Source organism: Neofelis nebulosa, chromosome 17 (genome assembly GCF_028018385.1).
Source record: "Neofelis nebulosa isolate mNeoNeb1 chromosome 17, mNeoNeb1.pri, whole genome shotgun sequence".
In the NCBI taxonomy this organism is placed as follows: Eukaryota; Metazoa; Chordata; class Mammalia; order Carnivora; family Felidae; genus Neofelis; species Neofelis nebulosa.
The window spans coordinates 5,435,141-5,459,118 of record NC_080798.1 but is presented as its reverse complement, the minus strand read 5'-3'; the positions used below and the strand labels follow the sequence as shown (position 1 = coordinate 5,459,118).

Here is a 23,978-nt window from a genome sequence, read left to right as displayed (position 1 = left end):
ATGAATGAAGCACCTTAAAAAAAATAAATGTATTATGTTAATAAATCCCTATTACACAGAATTTAAGGGCTTAATCCATTCTTTAAGAAAACAAAAACCTTTCATCATTTTTTGTTTTGTTTTTAAGTTTATTTTGAGAGAGAGAGAGAGAGAGAGAGAGGAGGGGTAGAGAATTCCAAGCTGGCTGCACACTGTCAGTGTAGAGCGGGGCTGGAACTCATAAACCACGAGATGATGTCTTGAACTAAAATCAAGAGTCAGATGCTCAAACCTCTGACCCACCAAGGTGCTCCTAAACCTTTCATTTCTAATAAACAAACACCATCAAAGTTGTAAAATATGCCAATAATCACTTTACCAAAAAGTCTTTTGGGTTAAATTCAGGTACATTTTCAGGAAAGTAGAAAAACTAATGATTCATTTATCCAGGAGTTGAAGTTCTCTGATTTTAGTTTTGTGAATTTTAATTGCATTCTTCTGATAGTAGAAAGTGGAATGATTTTACTTTTATTTGTTATCTTTTAGCTTTATCTTCAAATGGCACCCAGAGCCTCCTTCCAAAGATATGCATAGAAACTTCTTTCCAGAGTGTCAGTGGGTAGACATAACCATAGTGCCCTTGAGAATGTATACTTGATGATAGACTGGAATAGTGTTGGGGAGAGACAAGTGCATCAAAGATATCATGAAGGACATACCCAAAAGGTGACAACTGCCCATAATAAGAATCTCACTGCCCAAAATGCTGAAGGATATAAAACGTTTGGAAAACTCCCCTTTCTATGTCCACTACTTCTGCAAAGTGGCATGTTTCTATAATCAAAGGCTCAAATCAAATGGTCAAACATACATATCTGCAGAACAAAAGTTAGGAAATCTAGAAAGTGACCTGGTCCATGCTGAAAATACTTACTTATACCATTTTATCAATAGGATTACATTGACCTTTCAAACATTTCTGAAAATCAGAAATTTTAAAAATAAAAAAAATAAGTAGTATCCCTTTGAGGGATCTTCACTGAGCAGTCAATCTTACAACATAACCACAGCATTTTTAATGAAAACAGAATTGCTCAGAACAGTGAATCTGAGAAAATATTTAACCAGGGTTCAAACATTAATTAACATCTGAGGACTCATTTGCCAGAGAACCATTATGACTGTAATAAATGTAGGGAAGTCTTTTATCAAAGTTTCAACCTTATCATATAGAAGAGTATTTGTCTTTAGTCAGATTCCTGAGGGGAACCTGAGAGGGAGTAGGTCGTGTCTGTTACATCCTTAAGAGCAACCTTACTCCAGAGGGGGTTTGCTGCAGTCAGACACTCCCTGCATTGTTCCAAAAAGTGTTTTTCCCCACCCAGGGACCTCAGGCCCTAATCTTTCCCTTTCTGCCTACTGAATCCTATCTTTTCCTATTATAATTCCAAGTGAGGCCCAGAGGTGAGCAGGAAGGTTTCCCATTAATTTATCAGAGTTGAGTGCAGGCTTTGGCTCAAGGGTCTCCTGTACAGGAGTTGGGGAGGGTCAAGTCCTGTAGCACACTGTTTCTATGCTCAAGCAGAATTTGTGGGCTTCTGTGGGAGGGGAGGCCCCCTGAAAGCAGAGAAGGGAAACTCAGTGATTGGTCTCCAAGTGGGAGCTGACAGTTTCTGAATAGCTCCAGACACAAAGGACTAGGAACTTGGGCCTTTTTTGCATTTCAAAGCCCTGCCTGCAGGCGATCAGGTTACAGGAGGTGAAGAGGCAGTGTTGGTGTCTTTACCGACATTTTCTCCTACTTGTGCTGTGTTTTCTCCACAAAGATCTTCTGAGAAAGAAATCTTGAAGAGGAGGTGAAGGAAAAAATGGCCAGTTCTCAGGTAAGCCTTGCGCCCCAGGCCGGAGGACCTGTGATCTTTTTCTCCTGAATTCCAGGCGTGTAGAAATTGCAGGGCACCTGGGTGTTTCAGCCATTTGAGCATCAGACTCTTGATTTGGGCTCAGGTCATGATCCCAGGGACCTGTGATCCAGCCCTGAGTTGGGGTTCCTGGCAAGCTTAGAGCCTACTTAAGATTTCCTCTCTGTCCCTGTGTCCCTGTCCCCCATTTGCATCCATGTTCTCTCTCTCTCTCCCTCTAAATAAAAAATTTTTTAAATGCCAATGATTTTTTTTTATCAGTTCTGACGGTTTGCTTTGTGTTTTCACCGAATTACTAACCTTTCAGAAATGATTCTCTAAGTTATGTCTTTAGAACACTCCTCCCCTATATCCCAGAGACCTCTCTCTCTTCTGTCCAACATGGCTATCAGTATGGCAACAGCAGTTGTCACTTTGAATTAAATTCCTGCAAGTATTGAAAATATTCCCTTTGTGACAGATCCAGAGGGGAAGGTGTTGAGGCCAAATTTCCTGTTGCTGATGGGGTCTGGTCCTGGGATAGCAATCAAGGAAAACCATTCCTATGTTTATCTGAATGCTTTCTCTGCCCCGGGTAGAGTAGGATTATGAAAATGCACAAATACACCAGACAGATATGAGGCACAGAATAACTGGAATGCTCCTGCTCTTCAGGATGTAGAAAAGGTACTTTAAGATATTCTAGACATTACAAGACCTGGAACTATATGTAATTGAAGGCTGTATAAATCCACCGTATCCTCAAAGTTGTTTATATTGTGATTTACTGTTTGGGGTCACAAGAACACACTGGTGACCATGTGTCCTGAGGTGTGCCTTAGGCACTGACATGAATGGTGTACTTGCAGCTGATGTTACCTTCTATTCCTTGGCTTTGGCTCTCTGCCAGATTTCCCCCCAATAACGTTCATATTTTCCTTCTTATCAGTTATAATGATTTTAGGCCTATTCCCTGAGCAATTTCCAGACACCATTGCATTTAAACTGGAAACTTCTTTCTCCTAGTTTCTCTTTCCTTGCATATATATTTTTCTACCTTGTAGTTTTTTTCTTTTCTTTTTTAAGTTTATTTATTTTGAGAGCGATAGAGCGAGAGCAGGTTTATTTAAGTTAAGTTTATTTATTTTGAGAGCGATAGAGAGAGAGTTGTAGAGATTGCAAATCCCAAGGAGGCACCACAGGGTCAGCACGGAGTGGGACATGGGGCTCGAGCTCAAAAACCAAGAGATCTTGACCTGAGCCAAATTCAAAAGTCAGAAGCTTAACTGATTGAGCCATCCAGGCACCCCTTCCTTGTAGTTTCTGATGAGCAGAACAAAGCCAAATGAAATGTAGATGAAATTAAATTTTCTTACAACTTAAAACCCATGGAGAAATACTTGAGACTGGCAGAGGGAGATATTCCAGGAATTCACAACTGCTTTAATGTTAATGCTTTTCTAGAGGCAAAAAGCTAGCTTAACTTTACAATAGTCAGACTTCCAGTATGAAGGCACCCCTACATACTACAAGGAGTGGTATGTAGTATCATACACCATACAAGGAGGCACCCCTTCCTTGTAGTTTCTGATGAGCAGAACAAAGCCAAATGAAATGTAGATGAAATTTAAATTTTCTTACAACTTAAAACCCATGGAGAAATACTTGAGACTGGCAGAGGGAGATATTCCTCCAGGAATTCACAACTGCTTTAATGTTAATGCTTTTCTTTTTTTTTTTTTTTTTTTAATTTATTTTTGGGACAGAGAGAGACAGAGATGTTAATGCTTTTCTAGAGGCAAAAAGCTAGCTTAACTTTACAATAGTCAGACTTCCAGTATCCTGTGAGTCTTCTTTAACATATGAAAATCGCTTTAGAAACTTCTTTTATTTCTACTCCCCCCCCCCCCCACTTAAAGTCATGACACATACTCTATTTACTTCTATGTATTTTCAGAAAAAGAAGAATCACATAATTAACAGGTCAGCATATCTTAAAATCCCGAAATAAAACAGCACAAATGATGAATGAAACAAAAGCTTTCAATGAGGGGCACCTGTGTGGCTCAGTCGATTAAGCATCTGACTTGAGCTCAGGTCATAATCTCACCGATCCTGAGCTGGAGCCCTGCATGAGGTGAACAGGAGTCAGGCCTCTCCATATTTCTCTCTCTCTCTCTCTCTCTACCTCTCCCCCTCCCCCCCACCCCTCCTGGTATTCTCTCTCTTCTTCTCTCTCCACCCTCTCTCTCTCAATAAAAAATAAAAAAGCTTTCAAAGAAATACTATGTTAGGAGATCATGGAGTACTATGGTCAAGACAATTCTTGAGATACTCTCTGGTGCCAGATAGTTTATTGAAGTAGCACAGGGACAGGACCCGTGGGCAGAAAGAACTGTACTTTGGTTGCATGAAGCTTATATGTTCCAGGGGAGGGTAGGTGCACAGAGTGTTCAATCACAAATGTTTCTTTAAATTTCTACTTGTAAAACTGCTTCTGCAAGATTTCTCTGGTGCTCATCATTCAGTTCCATATTAAGCAGTGGTGAGATGTACTGGCAGTCCCGAGACCCTGTAAAAATGTAGCAACCAGTGGTACCTGGGTTGTTCAGTCACAGCCTGGAGTCACGGCTTGGGTTCTCTCCCTCTCTCTGCCTCTCCCCATTTCACACTTTGCTTACCCACACTCTCTCTCACAATATAAATAAACATTAAAAAAAAAAAAAAGAATGTAGGAACCAGCATTTATTTGATGCATATCAAAATTATAGGATTATATGTTAGCTTTATGTGCAAAAGGTGGAAATTTTTCTGATTGTATCCCTCATCATACTAGACTCAGAAATAATAACATTATATATATCATAATGTGTGTTTGTGTTGATAGTGTGAGTAAAAGACCTAAGCGTCATCATCTACAACTAGTTTTATGAGTTTTATGTCATTGAAAAAAATTTTTTTTTCTTTTTTTTTTGAGAGAGAGAATCCCAAGCAGGCTCCACACTGTCAACACAGAGCCTGAGGTGGAGGCTGGAACTCAGGAACCATGAAATCATGACCTGAGCCAGAATCAAGAGTTGGGCACTTAACCAACTGAGCCACCCAGGCGTCCCTCATTGAAAATGTTTCTTAGTCACCATTACACTTTCTTACTTTATCATATTTAATGCCTATACAAGAATGTAATGCCTTAATATTTATGGATATGAGCATGGAATGTATAAAGATAGATCAATTTTGTGTGCATACCTTATTCTTTCCATCATTCTTCTCAGGTTTGACACCTGTTATGAACATTGCTTTAGGGTCCCTTCTCCATATTGACCAGTGTGTTATTTTGGGGAAAACTCTAGGTCAGATGACCTGTATTAAAATATGATCCCTACCAGGTACTGGATGACTGACAAAACAATTGCTAAAAATAGAAGAATAATGTGTTTCTTCTCTTAGATTGTTATTATTTATTTTCCATGAATTTATGAAACTGTTAGATGCTATCTACTAACCAGGAAATGCCTCGAAAGGCTTGCTGTCACGTTTCTTGCTATTCTAGAAGAACCTGTAATTGCTATAAATCCCATTCAGTTCCAAGTCCTCCAAGAGTTCTTGTCTTTGAGTTCTACTTCCTCGTTATTGAAATATGTATCTCCTGGCCCATAGACTAATGCTTTGTAGAAATGCAGACAACTACCTCATCCTAGAACTCCTGAACAGTATCTGCATTTTAACAAGATCCCCAAGGTCCTGTTGTGAAATTCTAATTCACATTACAATATGCTAAATACATTTGTCACTCCCCAAAACTTTCCATTTAAGAAATAGATAGCACATGTACCATATGATGTATATACAATATTCAAAATGTATATGCCTGTGTTGATGCCTTCATTTTACAAATTCTCTTGAATAAACACAGTATTTATAAAGGTTCTTACCTCCAAGGTAAAGAATATACTAGAGCATAATACTGGGTGACAAATAATCTTACCTCATCAAGCAGGAACCTCACCTAAGCCAGAACCAGTTCTCCTGATCTAACTGAACTAATTATGTCAAGTGGAATATAAGGTTGCACATAAACCTTAAGAGAACAGTTGTGTACATACTCTGCATATTTCATAGGAAATGAGGTTTGTGCTCCTCCTTGGGTGAGATTTTAGTATTATAATGAGGTAAAAGGGAGCTCCTGGGTGGCTGAGTCCATTGAGCATCCTACTCTTAATTTAGGCTCAGGTCAGGATGAAAGTCCTGAGATCAGGCTCCACTCTGAGCATGGACCCTGGTTGGGATTCTGACTCTCTCACTTTCTGTCCCACCCCCTCTTGTGTGTGCTCTCCCTCTCAAAGACATAACATTAAAAAAAAAAAAAGTTTATATATACATATATATGTATATATATGTATACATATATGTATATACGTATATGTATACGTATATATGTATATGTATAAATGAGGTGAAGGTAACTGTACATATATGTATATATGTATACATATATGTATACGTATATATGTATATGTATAAATGAGGTGAAGGTAACTGTACTCACTGCCGTGGTTTACTCTATTATCCATGTGCTTAGGTGTGAGTCAGGGGTTAATCTCAAACTGAGCCAATCCAAACTCTTCCTCAGGGCAGTCATTACCTTTTGTTGGATGCTTTCTGTTTCCACCACAGGACAGTATGCCCATGGGGTGTTTTGCCTGAAGTAAAAGGTAAGGTGGAAAGAAGAGGTTAAAATATGGGACTAAGGTGAGTGGGTACAAGCACATAAGCAGTAAAGGTCAGGTCTTATGGTCCAGCTGCTGACATTAGCTCCCTCTTTCATTTGACTTAGCATTATGAAATCTGCCTATGGCCACTTGGTAACTGTGTTATTTATTTCAGGGACTGCTGACATTCGAGGATGTGGCCATAGAATTCTCTCAGGAAGAGTTAATATACCTGAACTACAGTCAATGCGAACTATACAGGGATGTGATGTTAGAGAACTACAGACACCTCCTTTTCTTGGGTGAGGATAACTCCTTCCAGATTTCCCAAATCACACTCAGGGGTTTGTTCCTTCCTTTGAAGACTGAATCTTGAAATTTTCCTCTATTGCATGGCTGGGATTCAGATCCCTGCAGTCAGGGAAAGAAGTAGGGGTTTGTAGATATAGAGAAAAATCTTCATGATGTTTCCTTTTCAGCTTTATCTTTCCCTTACTTAGGATAACATTATCATTTCTGTAGATGAATGGCAATTCTAAGCATTGAGTGGCATAAAATGGTATTTCTGACATCTTAAATACCAATTTCTACTCATTAATGTCGTGGTAGTACTCAGAAGTGGAGGTCAATATCTGAACATGGAAAGTTCATCCTGTGTGTTCTAAAGGGGGTGTTGGGCCACAGCATTTGGGGACTCATTTTCTAGCATTCTACCATGTCCTCTCTGCTCTACTAAGCACAATAGTGGATCAGAAGTTAGAATCTCCAACCACACTCATATTCTGTTTATCTAATAAACAGGTCTTGTTGTGTCAAAGCCAGACCTGGTCATCTTTTTGGAACACAAGAAGGATGTCTGGGCCATGGAGAGAAAGGAGACAGTAGCTACACACCCAGGTAGGTGGGAATGAAGCGGATGACAGAGGTGAGGTCCAGTTGTGAAGGAGGAATTGGACCTCAGAATGTGGTTGAGCAGCTCTCCTTGAATGCAAATTAGGTTGAAAAGGCCAGTTTCAGGGCTCTTCCTCTCACATCGGACATCTGCTTTCCAACATATCATGCTTTACATTCTCTAAGGATTCTCCTTCACTTTCACTGAAGGTTCTTCACATCCACAGTGAGGTCCTCCATAATCTGATTGGTTCTCCATTTGCTTTGAGGTCTTGGGGAAATGTCTGCCTTTCTGAGGAACTGTACGCCAATCCATTTCTGACTTCTGTTTTGCTTCTTGTGTGAAGTGTGTCAGGGTAGTGGTGGGCATCTTGGGATTTGGTGCAGAAATCCCAGGAAGGCTGGAGTGCGACATTACAAGTTTTCTGGTTTATCCTTTCAGTATTACAGAGGCTTTAAACTTAATCATACAAAATAGAGATCCAGTGATTTCATCAGGTAACAAAGCAACTCCCTAAAGTGAGAAAATCTCGTCCTTTGTTTCACCTCAAAAGTTCATTTCTTGGGTTGCCTGGTTGGCTCAGTTGGTTAAGCGTCTGGGTTGAACTCAAGCCATGATCTCAGTTTGTGAGTTTGAACCCTGCACCAGGTTCTCTGCTGTCAGTGAAGAGCCCATTTGGGATCCTCTGACTCTTCCCCTCTCCCGCGTGCTCTTTTTCTCAAAGGCAAAATATTAAAAAAAAAAAAAGTTCAGGATGCCAGCATGGCTTAGTTGGTTAAGAATTTGACTCTTGATTTTGGTTTAACTCATATCTCAGGGTTTCTTAGTTGAAGCCTCTCATAGGGCTCTGGGTTGACAGCATAGAAACCATTTGGTTTCTGTCTCCCTCTTTCCCTCCCTCCATCCCTCTGTCTCTGTCTCTCTCTCTGCCCATCCCTTACTTGCTCTTTGCCCTTCCTTCAAATAAATAAATAAAAGTTTTAAGGTTCATTTTCTTTGTATTAACTAAACTAAGAAATTTCCACTCAATGTGTTGCATCCTCAATGGTGAAATAATTTAAAGCATCTATTATTTTCCTAGAAGTCTACGTAAATTAATGCCATAGGGGAGCTAGAATATTTAAAAATTAAAACTCAGAGCCTAAAATAAAGTCTCAATTGTTACCGTATTTCTTAATAATTGAATATTCTTATGATTTTGTCTTGTACAGTATGAAGTTCCTGTGACCTTGGCATATGTTTTCACTCTCTGATTACTCACATATCAGATTCCTTTATGTTTTTTTTTAAAGTTCTGATATAACATGGGCATGTGCTTTATAAGAAGGTATATAACTAGTAAAATTCCTATATTTAGAAAAAAGTTTTAATTATAAATATAATTTTACTCCAGGAAAAATTAATCATTGGTTTTTCTATTTTCCTCAGAATATCTGAATTTAATACCAAAGATTTTTATAATAAAGTGATTGATTGTTGGCATATTTTACAATTTTTATGATGTTTATTCAGAAATGAAAGCTTTTGGGGCACTTGGGTCACTCAGAAGGTTGAGCTTCTGACTCTTGGTTTCAGCTCAGGTTATGATCTCATTGTTTGTGAGTTCAAGCCCTAAGTCCAGTTCTGCACCCACACTGTGGATCCTGCTTGGGATTCTCTCCCTCTCTCTCTGCCCCTCTTCCTCCTCCCTTTTTCTCTCTCTCAAAATAAACTTTTAAAAAAACATAAAAAGAAATGAAAGTTTTTGTTTGCTTGATTCTAAAGAATGGATTATAGGGGCACCTGGGTGGCTCACTGTTTAAGCTTCAGACTTTAGCTTAGGTCATGATCTTGTGGTTCATGAGTTTGAGCGCCCCGCATCAGGCTCTATGATGACAGCTCAGAGCCTGGAGCCTGCTTCGAATTCTGCATCTCCTCTTTCCGCCTCTTCCCTGCTTGCGCTCTGTCTCTCTCTCTCAAAGGTAAATAAACATTAAAAAAAATTAAAAAATAAAGAATGGATTATGCCCTTAAATTATTAACTATTATTAATATATTAGGGATCTATTAACAGAATACATTTTTTTAATGTCTTAAGTGCTTAATGCATAAAAGTTTTCATTAGAGCTTTCCATGGTTGATTTTAATGAATATTCTTTACAATTTTACTGCCCATAAAGACATGCCAACAACTCAACATGTTTCTTTTTCATGGGTACACAGTCACAGTTGAAAATTATAGCTACATAGGGATGCCTAGATTCTGGTCATGATCTCGTGGTCTGGGAGTCTGAGGCCTGCATTGGGCTCTGTGCTGACACTGTGGAGCCTTCTTGGGATTCTTTCTTTCTCCCTCTTTCTCTGTTCCTCCTCTGCTTTAGCTTTCTCTCTCTCAAAGTAAAGGAGGTTGAAAAATACATATATACATATATATGCCTCTATATCTCTATATATAGGCTTCCTTTAAATAATTCATCTTTTATTTATGTAGAATTTTTTGAGGTATATTTTGTTTTACTCTGGTTTGGCAATTCATAAACCATGAGATCATGACTTGAACAGAAGTTGAATGCTTAACCAACCAAGCCACCTAGGCACCCCTAGAAGAACTTTAACATTTCCTATAGGACAGGTCTGCTGATAAACTTAGAGAGGTTTTTCCTTGGGAAAGTGTGCATTTCTACATTCATGGAAAACAGTTGTGCCAAGTAGGGTATTCTTGGTGGATTTTTTTTTTTCAACGTTTATTTTATTTTTTGGGACAGAGAGAGACAGAGCATGAACGGGGGAGGGACAGAGAGAGAGGGAGACACAGAATCGGAAACAGGCTCCAGGCTCTGAGCCATCAGCCCAGAGCCTGACGCGGGGCTCGAACTCACGGACCGTGAGATCGTGACCTGGCTGAAGTCGGACGCTTAACCGACTGCGCCACCCAGGCGCCCCTTGGTGGATTTTTTTAAATATAATTTTTTGTTCTTAATTTACATCCAAATTAGTTACCATATAGTGCAACAATGATTTCAGGAGTAGATCCCTTAGTGCCCCTTACCCATTTAGCCCATCCCCCCTCCCAAAACCTCTCCGGTAACCCTCAGTTTGTTCTCCATACTTATGAGTCTCTTCTGTTTTGTCCCCCTCCCTGTTTTTATATTATTTTTGTTTCCCTTCTTCTATGTTCATCTGTTTTGTCTCTTAAAGTCCTCATAGGAGTGAAGTCATATGCTTTTTGTCTTTCTCTAATTTCACTTAGCATAATACCCTCCAGTTCCATCCACATAGTTGCAAATGGCAAGATATCTTTCTTTTTGATTGCCAAGGTATACTCTATTGTATATGTATACAACATCTTCTTTTTCCATCCATCCATCGATGGACATTTGGGTTCTTTCCATACTTTGGTTATTGTTGATAGCGCTGCTATAAACATGGGGGTGCATGTACCCCTTTGGAACAGCACAGCTGTATCCCGTGGATAAATGCCTAGTAGTGCAAATGCTGGGTGGTAGGGTAGTTCTATTTTTAGTTTTTTGAGGAACTTCATACTGTTTTCCAGAGTAGCTGCACCAGCTTGCATTCCCACTTGGTGGATATTTTTTGATCTTTCAGTATTTGAATACATTGTTCCATGCTTTTCTTTCTATAAGGTCTACTGAGAATCCCAGTAACAATCTTGTAGGAGCTCTTATACAAGATAAGTTGCTTTTGTCATGCTTTTCAAAATTCTTTCACTGGTCATTTTTGATAGGTTAATTACAACGTGTCACTGTGTTCATGTCTTGTCTTTTTTTCTTGAATTTTTATTTAAATAATAGTTAACATACAGTGCAATATTGATTTCAGTATAATTCAGCAGTTCATCACTTACATATAACACACAGTGTTCATCATAACAAGTGCTTTCCTTAATACCCATCTCCCACCATTGATATTTATCCTACTGTGAATTTGCTGAGCTTGTTAATTTGTCTCCTTTCCACATACATGGGACCTACAAGCCTTTAGTTCTTTATGGAAACTCTCTGCCCCCTTTCACTCTCCTTTCCTTATGGGGTCCCCTTAATGTGTACATTGGTTCACTTGTAGGTGTCCCATGTGTCCCTAGACTTTGTCATTTTCCACATTTTTTTTTTTTTTTGGTCCTCTTAGATAATTTAAAACAAGGGGTCTTTAGATTGTCTGATTCTCTCTTCTGCTTCATAAAGTCTGTTGCTCTCCCCTTCGTGTATGTTCAAATTCAGTGGTTCTACACTTCAGGTCCTAATTTCTCAGTGATTTTTACAGTTTGTCTCTTTGGGTTTACATTTTGGTCATGGATAGTTTTTCTGCTATCATTTAATTACCTATCCACTTTCTCTTTTTCCTACATGGATATTAAAAAAAAAATTTTTTTTTAAACGTTTATTTATTTTTGAGACAGAGAGAGAGCATGAACGGGGGAGGGTCAGAGAGAGAGAGGGAGACACAGAATCGGAAACAGGCTCCAGGCTCCGAGCTGTCAGCACAGAGCCTGACGCGGGGCTTGAACTCACGAACCATGAGATCATGACCTGAGCGGAAGTCGGATGCTTAACCGACCAAGCCACCCAGGAGCCCCATCCTACATGGACATTTTTATGACTTTTTTTTCTTTAATTCTTTGTCTCACCATTAACACTACCTTATTAATTTAGGGTCAGTTTTGGAGATACATTTCATTCCTGTGATTGGAACTAGTTCTATTTCTTTATGACCTTGTGATCTTTTGTTGAGATTGGTGAATTTAAGAAAACAGCCTCGGGGTTCAGGATTATGAACTTGTTTGTACAGGAGAACACAAATAACCAATTTGTAATGTCTGAATTTTTGTAATTTCCTAGTTTACGAAAGTATAGTTACTTCTTTAGAGCCCATGATGCCTTCCTCTGTTGTCCTCAGCTCTGGAGTCTCTCCAGTGTGTAAACAAAAGCTCACCTGTTGTCTGAGCAGCCATCATAGTGCATCCAGAGGGTGCCCTCATTCTCTCTGCTTCCGTGTCCTTCATGACAGAAATAAGTCCCTCAGTCACCTGCAAAAAAGCCAGATCACTGAACATAGAGGTCACTCCTGTGTTTTTACCTCCTGATGAGAGGTAACTGTTTTCACACAGTGTTGGCAAGGAGTGTCAGGAACGGTGAGTAGCTGTTGTGGGCCAGTGTCACAAACTTTGTTTCTTTGATGTTTCTTTTCTTCATTTCTACTTGCATGCATGGGCTGGGTTCTCCTAATTGCGTTCTGGAGCATTCACAAGGTAATTTAGTCCATTTTTGTCTCCATGGAGGAGCACCGTCCCGATGCTCCCTATTTCTCCATGCTGATGTCCTGTGATGGGTATTAATTTTGCATATTAGCATTTAACATATATGCATGTGAGTGTAATAAGTGGGAGAACTGATCATGTATCTTTTACTTGTGTCTTTCCATAACACTATAGGCCTATTGGCAAAGTCAGGTAAAGAATATTCTTTTTAAAGGGTGATGTAGGAACAAATGGAAGCTGTGGCTCTTAGTATTTACACTTAGTGATGACTTGGATGAAGAGGGTAGAGACGGGCAGAAATGAGGTTACGATGGATATCACCAAAGCGGGATAATTGCCCTTAATGGAACCCGTACTGCCAGAAGAGATCAAGTGTATAAAATACTTGGGGGAAAACCCCACCTTAAGTCAGTTATATTTGAACCCAAAGACCAAAATCCATTTTTGTAAATTTTTAAAAATATTTTACTCATTTTTGAGAGATAGAGTGTAAGCAGGGGAGAAGTAGAGACAGAGAGATGGAGACACATAATCAGTAGCAGGCTCAAGGCTCTGAGCTGTCAGCACAGGGCCTGATATGGGGCTTGAACTCATGAAGCATGAGATAGTGATGTGGGCTGAGGTCAGATATCCAACCTACTGAGCAATCCAGGTGCCCCTCCAAAATTCATTTTTAATCCTACATGTTCTCTGGAAGGACTTTTGGAAATTCTGGAAAATAAACCAATGCATGCCAAAACTACTCATTGGAATTATTTCAGATATAAGATTGGATTAATCGTTCAGTGATTCACTGAAATACTTCTAAATTTAGACATTTAAAAAGGAAGATAAAAACTCAAAATGTGATTGTGTTGAGATGTCTTTTCAGAGGGTTCATTATTCTTCCACCAGGTATAATCCCTCTTTTTCCAAAGTCTCTAAATTTGATAAAAACCAGACAGTCTGTATGCAAACATCACTGTTCAATGTTATCACATAGTACCTAATATGGAACTAGTTTTTATGTGTGGTGAACTTCAGAAGGCCTTTAATGAGAACTCTATCTTCCATAATTACCAAGGTGTTTAGTATGGAATTACAACTTACCAGTGTAAAGAATCTGGGAAGAAACATGAAGCAAGGGTCAAATCATCAATTTCAGAGAACTCCGTTTCCAGATATCCAGTATAAAAGTAATAAATGTGGGAATGTGTCTTATGAAACCTCAAATCCTATTGTACATCACTGTATCCTTACTGGAGAGAAGACTTAAAATGCAGCAACTCTAGTAAAGCTTTTAATTAGTCTTCAAAACTTGCTCAACAGCAGAGATTTCATAATGGGAAGAAACCTTACAAATATAACAATATGGCAAAGGTTCTCAGTACCACTCAAAACTTGTCAACATGAGGTGTGATATATACTGGGGAGAAGGCTGAAAAATGTTTTGGCAAAGGCTTTAGGCAGAACTTCAAACTTTGTGACCATCAGAGAGTGCATACTGAAAGAAATATTACCAATGTAAAAAAATTTGACAAAGCATTTAATCGTCATCAAAACCTTCAACATGAGATCGTCCTGAGGAGATACTTTACAGATGTCAAGAATGTTGACAACGTCTACCTAGAACTGAATTTATAAAACATCAGAAAAACTACACTGGATATAACCCCAGAAATGTAATGAGTGATGAAAAATGTTTGCTTTTCATATATATTAAAAAAATTTCTTTATAAAGATAAAAAAAAATTACAGTTGTGAACAATTGGCAAGCTATGTAATGGAATGTGAAATCTAAATAAACTGAGAGAATTCTCAGCAGAAAGAAGTCAATACCACTTTTGAGACATGATTCTAAATCAGAGTATTTATTATAGAGAAAAATCCAAAATTAAAACACTCAGGTCGTTTATTTAGCCTTGGACAATGGAGGTGCTATGGGGTGCCAACCCCTCCACAAGTGAACATCTGCTTGTAACTTGTGAGCCCCCAAATTTAAAAACATAGGCACTTTCCCATGGAAATAGCCTATTGTTGACCAGAAGCCTCATCTAGAACATAGTCAATACCCCATTATTAATATGTGGTCTGTATTATAGGCAGTGTTTTTATAATAAAACAAGCATGAGGAAAGAATATTAAGGAAATCATAATGAAGAGAAAACACATTTACAGTATATATATAAATTTGTGTATAAGTGGACCCACACTATTAAAACCCATTTTCTTCAGTGGTCAACTGTGTTTGTTAATATGTGTGAAAGAATCAAGGGAAGATGGATATCTGTCTGGAGAGGAATAATTTTACTGTCTCCTTTTTCTTTTGACCATGATTGTGATTTGTTGAGGGGGGGGGGGTGTGTGGAAAATATTATAAGCTTGTGTGCATGCAAAAGGATTTGATTGTTTCTGTCTCTCAGACATACACGGCTGTTGTATGATGGGGAATTCTCTAATACCAGCTTTTCCATGGAAGATAAAGAACACTGTCATGTACAATGTACGAAGAAAGTCTACATTCACATGCTGTTTGTGGTTGACGTATAACTGTGATGTAAGTAACCATGAAGTGATCATTCAAGGCATCATTATTTGCATTAAAGTAAGATAGAGGAACATTCTGAATTTTAAATAGATATGACAGTTTTTTTGCAAGGAGATTATGGTGGCTGTTGATTTAAAATTTGCATGCATCTTCATAATAGCAATCTATAGAAGTCAAGAATATTAGGCAGTTGAAATAGAGATTTTCACGCATCGTAGGCAAGGATAGCTAACTCTTCCATAAAAGGGTGTAAAATTGTTATAAATCCACATTTATTCAATAATGAGCCTCAGTTTGAACAGAATGGAAAGCACAACTCACAGATCAGAGGAACAGAATGGTTCTTGAATGATTGAAAGGGGTGTTTTGACCAAGGATCATATAGTGGTTTTGCACTGGTTTGGTTAGAAGACATTTGAATTTAATATATTTTGAATAAGAACACTGAATGGATTTTAATGTGTTAACTCTGTGTTAATGAATGAACTGTTCCCCTACACCAACATTAGCCTGCCCACCTTCATTAAGGTTGCTGGTAAACAGTAACACAAAGTATAATCGACCATTGAACAACATGGGTTTGGACTATGTGGGTACATTTATAGTCAGGTTTGTTTATTGTACAGAAATATATTTTCTCTTCTGAGTTTCTTAACATTTTCCTCTCTTGAAATTCCTTTATTGTAGGAATGGCATATATAACACATATAACTTAAAATATACATTAATTGATTGTTCTTGATAAAATTCCTTGTCAATAGTAGGCTATTAAAATGTAGTGTTGGGGAGTAAAAGTAATACACAGATTTTTAACGGCATGAGGGGTGGGCACACTGAAACTTCCCTACTTTGGCTAAGGAAACAGTAAGATCCAGAAGGCACAGAGAACTCCTGTCAAAATCAACAAAAGCAGGCCCACACCAAGATATATTAGATTAAATTTACAAAATACGGTGATAAAGAAAAACTCTTAAAAGCAGGAAGACATCTTTCACTTATCAGGGAGAACCATAAGGTTACCTGGTGATTTTTCAACAGAAACTTGGCAAGCCAGAAGGGAGTGGCATCATCTATTCCACGTGCTGACTGGGAAAAATAGGCAGCAGGGAATTCTCTATCCAGCAAGGCTATCATTCAGAAGGGAAGGAGAGACAGAGTTTCCCAGACAAGCAAAATCTCAAGGAATTCCTCACCACTGAACTAACCCTGCAGGAAATGTCAAAGGGGAATCTTTAAGTGCAAAGAAGACACCAAAAGTGACAAAGAAAAAGGATCCAGAAAGTATATAGAAATGAGAAAACAATAAAATGGCAATAAATATATATCAATGAATACTTTCAATGAAAATGTACTATACCTTCCAATCAAAACACATAGGGTCTCTGGATGGAATAAAGCAACCAAACAAAAACAACAAAAATAAACCCCAGGCCCATCTATATGCTGCCTACAAGAGACTCCATGTAGACCTGAAGACACTTAAAGATAGAAAGTGAGGGTGGTAGAGAAACCTTTCTCACGCAAATGAAGGTCAAAAGAAAGCCAGAGTAGCAATACTTGGGTTGGACAAACCACATATTTTATTCTTGTGTGGTAATTATCCTGCTTTGGTACCAGGGCAATGCTGGCCTCCTAGGGTTATTTTGAGTGGGTTCCTTCTATTCTATTTTTAAGATTTTGATGAAGAGTCCCTAAATTTGGTTTTCTTTTTAATGTTTGTTAGAATTGACCAATGAAGGCAAGAGGCTGTGGGCTTTCCTATGCTGGGAGGTTTTCTATTCCAAATTCAACTTGTATATTTGTGATGGTCTAAGAAGATTCCTTATTTCTTGAGCTCAAAATTCATTTCTCAATCTTGGTAAATTGTGCATTGTTTAAAATTACATTTTTTTCAATTTTGTATAACTTGTTAGTATATCATTGTTGATAGTGATCTGTTTTCACACTATATATTTCTGTGGTTATCTGTTGTGAGGTTTCCGTTCCATTTCTCCATTTGGTGTTTGAGTTCTCTCTCGTTTTTTCTTAGTTAATGTAGTTGAAGAATTTCCATTTCTGTTTGTTTTGAAAAACCTGGGCATTATTTTCCATGTTATTCTTTATTCTGGTCTCTTTTATTTCTAATTTTAATTTTTTGGTTTTATTTATTTATTTATTTATTTATTTATTTATCTAGAGCGAGCATGCAAGCTGGGGCAAGGGGCAGAATAAGAGAGACAGAATCTTAGACTCCTCACTGAGAGTGGAGCCCTACCTGGGACTTGATCCCACAACCCTGGGATCATGACCTGAGCTGAAATCAGGAGTTAGACGCTTAATGGACTGAGATACCCAGGTGCCCCAACTATTTTATTTATTTCTGATTTTTCCTTGGTATTTCCTTCTACTCCTGTAGAACTGAATGTGGGGCTTGAACTTGCTAACCACGAGACCATGAACTGAGCCAGAGTCAGATGCTCAAATGACTGAACGACTCAGGCACCCCTGTTGTTGTTTTTAATATTTATTTGTTTTTGGAAAGGAGAGAATCCCAGGCAGGCCCTGTATGGACAGCATAGAGCCTGAGAAGGGACTGGAGTCACAAACCATGAGATCATGAAAGCCAAAATCAAGAGTCTGATGCTAACCTACTGAGTCACTCAGGCGCTCCTTAAAGGCAAAGACCATTTTGTGTGTTTCAATAGGTCTATGTATGTCTGGTTCTTCAAAATCAGAGGCACAGTTGTTTTAACAATCATTTCTTGGGGATGTGGAAAAGAGGAGAATGATCTTTCCTCTAAAATGTTGGGCAGAAGTTGCTTTCTGGCCACAAGAGTACTTGTACAATTCTCAAGGCTGTAAGGGAGGGTGTCAAAACGCCATTGTGGTACATGCCTATGCTCTTGCTCTACTGTCCAAATGAACTTGAACAGTGTGCCAAAATGCACCTTTCTTTTCCCAGTTACCCAAAATCTGTATGGTGTGTTAAAGACCCCAGATTGATTGATAGGGAGATTCATACATAGATACATAGATGGATGGATGGATAGGTACATAGATGATAGATTTCTTCATGGTGGAGTCCAGGTAAGTTTTATCTTTTTGAAATTCATAACCATTCTTTGCTATTGACTTCTTGCCATACAATTATCTATTGTGGGCCTATTTATTTTTATTTCTATGGGATCAGTTGTACTGTATCTGCCTTCACTTCATTACTGCTGATTTTAGTCAGCTTTCTCTGTCATTTTGATGATTAGATATAGCTCTGTTGATTTTGGGGGGCTTTCTGAACACCACCTTTTCCTATTGTTGATTTTTCCTATTTTTGCTACATATTTTTCATTTTTGTTTTAGTTATCCTTTCTTCTGCTAATTTTGAGCACATATTGTACATTTCCTGAATTTCTGAGATGTAAGAGAATGATTTCTGCTACATCAAGATGTGCTACACAATTCTCTATTAAGCTATGTGGTCAGTTCCTTGTGTGCAAGTTTATGTGTCCATGGAAGAATGAAGTCCTGGTGATTTCTTTCAGCTATATTCCTGATGTTCTCTGATTGATTTTAAGGTTCTATATTAGAAGTTGTGAGTACATTTATCTGAGAGTAGTATCTGGAATGAGTTTACTTTTGTTATTTGATCTCTTTCAGCTGTATTTTCACCTGGCACCCAGACATTCCTGCCAAAGTCATGCATTGAAGCTTTTTCCCAGAAAGTGTCAATGAGTAGATATAAACATAGTTCACCTGAGAATGTACACTTACTGACAGACTGGAACAAGGGTAGGGAGAGTGAAGGGCACCAAAGATATCTGGGGACTCCTTTTCCAGAGAACGATGATGAATGTAATAAATATGGGGAAGCCTTTTATCAAAGCACCAACCTTATTACACACAGGAGTATCCCTAAGGGAGAGAATCTTTATAAATACATTGAATGTGAGAAAATTCTTAACCAGTCTTCCAATGTTGTTGATCAGAGGGTTCATGTGGGAAGAAACCATTACAGATGTAATAATCCTGGGAACATGTTTAGTCATTCATCAAGACTAAGCACACATAAGACAACTGGTACTGGAGAGGAAAGTTATATAGGTAACGAATGTGGAAAAGCCTTTGACCACCAACAAATACATACTGGACAGAAACCTTACAAATGTGAAGAATGTGGCAAGACCTTTAAATTCTGCTCAACCCTTACTCAACATAAGTTAACTCATATTGGAGAGAAACCTTTCCAATGTAAGGAATGTGGCCATGTCTTTAAACGGCTCTCAACCTTTACAGAACATCACAGAATTCATAGTGGAGTGAAACCTTACCAATGTAACGAATGTGGCAAAGCCTTTAACCGGCACTCATCCCTTACAAGACATCAAAGAATTCATACTCGAGAGACACCTTACAAGCGTAAGGAATGTGGTAAGGCCTTTATTCATTCACAACCGTCTGAACATCAAAAAATTCGTACTGAGGAGAAACCTTACAAATGCCAACAATGTGGCAAGTCCTTTAACAGGTCCTCAGACTTTATTCCACATCACAGAATTCATACTGGAGAGAAACCTTACCAATGCAAAGAATGTGGCAAGACCTTTAACTGGCCCGCATCCCTTAGGGTACATCACAGAATTCATACTGGAGAGAAACATTACCAATGTAAAGAGTGTGGCAAGGCCTTTACCCACCTCTCAAGCCTTACCAACCATCACAGAATTCATACTGGAGAGAAACTTTACCAATGTAATGAATGTGGCAAGGCCTTTAGGTACTTCTCAACCTTTACACAACATCGCGGAATTCATACTGGAGTGAAACCTTACAAATGTAAAGAATGTGATAAAGCCTTTAACTGGCACTCAGCCCTTAAGACACATCAAAGAATTCATAGTGGAGAGAAACCTTACCAATGTAAAGAATGTGGCAAGGCCTTTTCCCGCCAGGCACATCTTAATGTACATCACAGAATTCATAGTGGACAGAAACCTTATGAATGTAAAGAATGTGGCAAGGCTTTTAGCTACATCTCAAACTATACACAACATCACAGAATTCATATTGGAGTGAAACCTTACAAATGTCAAGAATGTGGCAAGGCCTTTTACCGCCAGGCATATCTTAATGTACATCACAGAATGCATAATGGAGAGAAACCTCACAAATGTCAAGAATGTGGCAAGACCTTTAACCAGCATTCAACCCTTAGAGAACATCAAGGAATTCATACTGGACAGAAACCTTACCAATGTAAAGAATGCGGCAAAGCCTTTAATTGGCAATCGGCCCTTAAAAGACATCACAGAATTCATAGTGGAGAGAAACCTTACCAATGTAAAGAATGTGGCAAGACCTTTAGCCAGCACTCATCCCTTAGAGAACATCAAGGAATCCATACTGGACAGAAACCTTACCCATGTACAGAATGTGGCAAAGCCTTTAACTGGCCATCAGCCCTTAAGAGACATCACAGAATTCATAGAGGAGAGAAACCTTACCAATGTAAAGAATGTGGCAAGACCTTTAACCACCACTCATCCCGTAGTAGACATTACAAAACTCATACTGGAGAGAAACCTTACCAATATGAACAATGTGGGAAAATGTTTTACCACTGTTCAACCTTGACTTATTAACATAGAATTCATACTAGAGCAAAGCTTCTAAATGTTAAGATTGTGACAGAATTTTAAGGACTCCTCAACTCTTATTCCATATCAGATAATTCATACTGAAGAGTAATGATACCCATTGGGAATGTGGCAAGATATTAAAGCAATGCTTAAACCTGGATTCTTCATCAGAGAATATATACTGGAGATGATTTTACCAATACAAAGAATTTGGCAAGCCTTTTAATCAGTACTCAAACCTCATTCAACATCACAGAATTCATACTCCAGAGAAAAATGATAACAAATGTGGCAAAAAAGTGTTTCAGACTGCTCAAGCCTTACTCATCATCAGAGTTCCTGTTGTGGAGAGACATTACAAATGTAATGAATGTGGGAAACCTCTAGCTGGAACTCACAACTACCTCAACATCACAGTTATTATACAGGAGTGAAACTGTAAAATGTAAAGAGAGTGGCTGATCTTTAGCTGGAATTCAGTCATGACCCAGTATCCCCAAATGCATACTCGGGGATGATGTATGTATAAGGAAAGACCTTTTTGAATATACACTTTAGAAAACAAACCATACAGAGAGGAAAGTAACCTGAAAGATATAAATACTTAGTCATCTAATTACCTGAACATCAACTGTCAATAAATGTCACAGAATTCACACTAGAAAGGAGTACATTGGTCACTCTATTCAGACCTTATTCTCCACAAAAATACTTAACCATGTGGGATAAAACAAAGTTGAACACTTAGATAAGGAATATGCGGGTATGCCTGAAAATAGAGAAGGGGTGGTGTTTTGCATAGGAATAAGTAATTTCAATATGCTTTTGTTTTACCTTGGCCCTTTTTAAGATGTTGACTACAAGTATTAATGTATTTGTGCTCTGAAATCACTTCACAAAATTCATTGATTCCTAGTGGGTGTTGAAAGTATGTGGCTGATTCTTCCTGCATCAAAGATATCAGATGCCCTTCCCTCTTAGGTGGGACTCCTGCATACCTGATTTTCCATGGAAGCTGAAGGACAATATGATGTACAATCTATGAACAAACCTAACTGGAGAGGTCATTATGTTTCTAACACTGATGTAAGTTATTACAAAATGAGTGTTCAGAACATCATTCTTGAACATTTATTAAAACTAAAAACGTTTCTGAATGTTATAAAAAAAAGTGTTATAGTTATTGGTTTTGTGCAGTCCAGGCACATACTGAGACAACTTCTTACCAGCAATAGTTAGAACTAGAGAATACCAGTTGATGTGGTTGAAAGGAAGAAACCTTCACAGATATCAGAAAGAGAGTAACTAACTCTTACCTAACATGGCATAGGATTGTACATTGACATCTTGTAAGAATTACCTCAGGTCTCAAAGAGTTTTAGTATGCAAAATTAAGGTGTTAACAAAATAAATCTTTATAAGATGTCTCCTTAAAGCCTCCTGGTAACCACAAAGCAAAACCTGTAGTAGATACACAAAACATAAAGAGAAAGGAATCAAAGTACACCACTAGAAAATCAACAAATCACAAAGAAAAAGACCAAACGGATAAGAAAGGGGCAAGTAATTCTACAACAGCTAAAAACATGGGAAACAATGACAAGAGTAACTCCATCCATACCTGTGTCAATACTTACTTGAAATATAAAGGGACTAAATTCTCCAACCAAAAGATACATTGGCTGAAAAGAAAGAAGTACACAAACTAAGGATACGTGCTGCCTTCAAGAGACTCACTTCAGCTGTAGGAACACACTCAGGCTGAAAGCGCAGGTGTGGGAAAAGATCTTCCATGCCAATGGAAAACAAAAGAATGTGGAGTAGCCATGCTTACATCAGACAAAACAGACTTTAAGCCCAAGACTGTAAGAAGTCACAGTGCATGTCCTTACAAAATAGAGGGGTCACCTCATGCAGCGTTTTTAGTTATGTGGTGTTTGGCAGAATGGCAATAAGGTGTTCACCCATTTTTCTTGGGGGAGCGGGGGAGGGACACCAACAAGAGTATGTTCATGTAACTCATATAGTGTTTAACACTTTGAAAACCCACACATTTTTCCACTACTCTTGGTGGTGTTTGTGTAGGTACCTGAACTGTAGCTTGTGTAATGTTTATGAACATCTGTATTTTAGGAGTCTCCTAAATGGCTAGTTGATATTCAAAATCCTATTCCTGAGATTTGATGGTTTGGGGGGAAAAAAGAACCCTGAATGACGCTTTGAGAAACACCTATTGCTTCCAGGTTTTGATGAGTGTGGGGAAAATAACTGTTGCAATGAAAATCTGGGAATTTTACTGTAACAAGTGGCCAATGGTTTCTCAAAACCAACTTGTAGAGGCTAATAAATCTTTTCCACAGTATTCCATTTGCTAACTTCTTGCTGTAATACACTGCATTTTTTTCCTCTCACATGTCAATTAATTTACATTGTTATCTGATGTTTTAAGCCCTCAAATAAGTTATTGGTCCTTTCAGGCAGGTTACCACAATATCACTCTAAAATTCCTAACATTCATCTCTGAGGATTTTTTCTTTGTATGAAATTGCCAGTCATCACTTTTTATGGATCACCTTTGCAATACTTCTGATAGTGGATTTATTTCATGTTGGGTTCTTTCTGAAATGATAGACGAAAACCTGAGATTCTACTTTGCTCACACTTTGTAGAACTGCAGTACTTGTTACTAAAGGTTTTATACATTATATATGTATTCACCAAATAGAAAACATGAATCCTTTCATGAATCCTTTCATCCTCGCATGTATTTAGAATTTGTCTGTGTTACATTAAACCAATAGATTTGTATATTCATGTAGTGTCTGCATTGACAAGACATTTAATTGTGTTTATTGCCTGAGCTACTTAATAATCTTTTTGTGCATCAGATAGTTGTGTTGATGTGGTCAAAGTTTGATACATTAGAGTTATTTATTTTTTTAAAAAAAAATTTTTTTTTCAACATTTATTTATTTTTGGGACAGAGAGAGACAGAGCATGAACGGGGGAGGGGCAGAGAGAGAGGGAGACACAGAATCGGAAACAGGCTCCAGGCTCTGAGCCATCAGCCCAGAGCCTGACGCGGGGCTCGAACTCACGGA

The 23,978-nt window shown here is 38.3% G+C and overlaps 1 protein-coding gene across 2 annotated transcripts; it reads left to right on the top strand.

Annotated features, from left to right (window-relative positions):
* Positions 1 to 1,278: 1,278 nt before the first annotated feature.
* LOC131499026 (zinc finger protein 345-like) lies at positions 1,279 to 23,764 on the top strand. 2 transcript variants are annotated; one of them, XM_058706674.1, is made up of 5 exons: positions 1,279 to 1,862; positions 6,768 to 6,894; positions 7,394 to 7,489; positions 15,141 to 15,274; positions 18,899 to 19,092. In XM_058706674.1, exons 1-5 carry the CDS (start codon positions 1,848 to 1,850, stop codon positions 18,971 to 18,973), a joined length of 447 nt encoding a protein of 148 aa, XP_058562657.1. In that variant the 5' UTR covers positions 1,279 to 1,847; the 3' UTR covers positions 18,974 to 19,092. The 2 variants fall into 2 exon arrangements, with proteins under 2 accessions (XP_058562657.1, XP_058562656.1); XM_058706673.1 differs by lacking the exon at positions 15,141 to 15,274 and having other exon boundaries at positions 18,899 to 23,764.
* The last annotated feature ends 214 nt before the right edge of the window (positions 23,765 to 23,978 follow it).